Source organism: Asparagus officinalis, chromosome 8 (genome assembly GCF_001876935.1).
Source record: "Asparagus officinalis chromosome 8, Aspof.V1, whole genome shotgun sequence".
Lineage (NCBI taxonomy): Eukaryota > Viridiplantae > Streptophyta > Magnoliopsida > Asparagales > Asparagaceae > Asparagus > Asparagus officinalis.
The window spans coordinates 65659233-65660511 of NC_033801.1; the positions used below are offsets into that span (position 1 = coordinate 65659233).

Below are 1279 nucleotides of genomic sequence, written 5' to 3' on the forward strand. Positions count from 1 at the left end.
CATGTAATCGACTACTGTCTTCGCGAGGCTATTTAGATATACCAGGGAGATCTGGAGAAATTCAGGTGCATCAGCGAGACTAGAAACCATAGCCGATGACACCCCTCTAGCCATCGAAGTTAGTGCAGGGGATCCTGGCGCCGAAGCTGCGGAAGCGGTAGAAATATTCAATTGTGAAGGGCTTGAGGTTAAAGCCATCATCGCCCTTGCTTGAGATGTGCTTGGCTGTGCCTCTGTTGGAGTAAGCGAGATCTTCAGCAATGCAGTAGGCGAAGCAGCTACAGTAGTCTCAGGCAACACTACAGGTGTAGGCTGCTCTTGCACAGGAGCCAACACCGGCACGAGCTGCTGCTCCGGAGGAGGAGTTGCGACAGTAGTTTCAGGCAACGCTACAGGTGGAACAGTTGCCGTAGGAGAGCCACGTAAATGTTGCTCTTCTAAAGGAGCCGACTGCTCTGAAGTAGTAGCAGCAGTGGTCCCTGGAGAAGGTGAACCTGCACGGAAAAAGGGTCAGAACGCAGAAAACACATGCGGAAGAAGTCGAAGGAAACTAGACTTACCGGAGATGTGAAAAGGAGTATAACCAGATACTTTATCGGATGGGACCTTGGGAGCATCATCATCAAAAGTGGTGACGTCATCGATGGAATCATGCTCATCGTCATCTTCACCATCACCTGACATGTTGCCAACGTCAGCATCCTCATCGCCTCTATTTCCGTCAGCTGCATCACCAATTAGGGGGTCGTCATAATCAACTCTCTCCTCATCATCCCGAACAGCTGAAGACTCCGGAGGACTTGCACCAGCAGCTGGTCTTTTCATAAGTCCCGTTGTAGGACTAGGCATTAAATCACCAGCTTGTGACATTAATGCTGAAGGAGAAGGAGGTGGATTATCTTCAAGACCCCCTGGTTCCAATGCAGGAGACCTAGGAAGATCCATCACCGGAGCAGACTCTGCATCTGCAACCAATAATTCGTCCTCTTGGTCCTCAGGAGGATGGTAAGAAGAGGCTTCGCCCGATAAAGCTGGGCCGTGAGAACGAAGTCCAGCTCTATGTGGCAGGCCCGCCACGGACGATTCTTGTTGTTCTTCATTTACAGCAGCTTTGATGCTCAGCCATCAACATGGATTTTTGCTGTCCTTTGGAGGGAGAATCCACCAGAAGTTTCCGACGAATTTGCTTATCATATTTGCCGGCCTCATCTGCAGAGAGTTTTCTTTTCCCCGCCGCTCTTGTCACGGGAGGATCAACCACTCGTTGCTCTTCCCCTGG

The 1279-nt window shown here is 50.7% G+C and overlaps 1 protein-coding gene across 1 annotated transcript in view; it reads right to left on the reverse strand.

Moving 5' to 3' along the window:
- Positions 1–825, reverse strand: part of LOC109821320 (classical arabinogalactan protein 9-like) — a 9408-nt gene extending 8583 nt beyond the window's left edge. The window contains exons 1-2 of the mRNA XM_020387510.1: positions 678–825; positions 43–494 (exon numbers count right to left, since the gene is read on the reverse strand). Of these exons, the coding sequence (XP_020243099.1) occupies positions 43–494; positions 678–825 (600 nt within the window). The remainder of the gene's footprint in view (positions 1–42; positions 495–677) is intronic.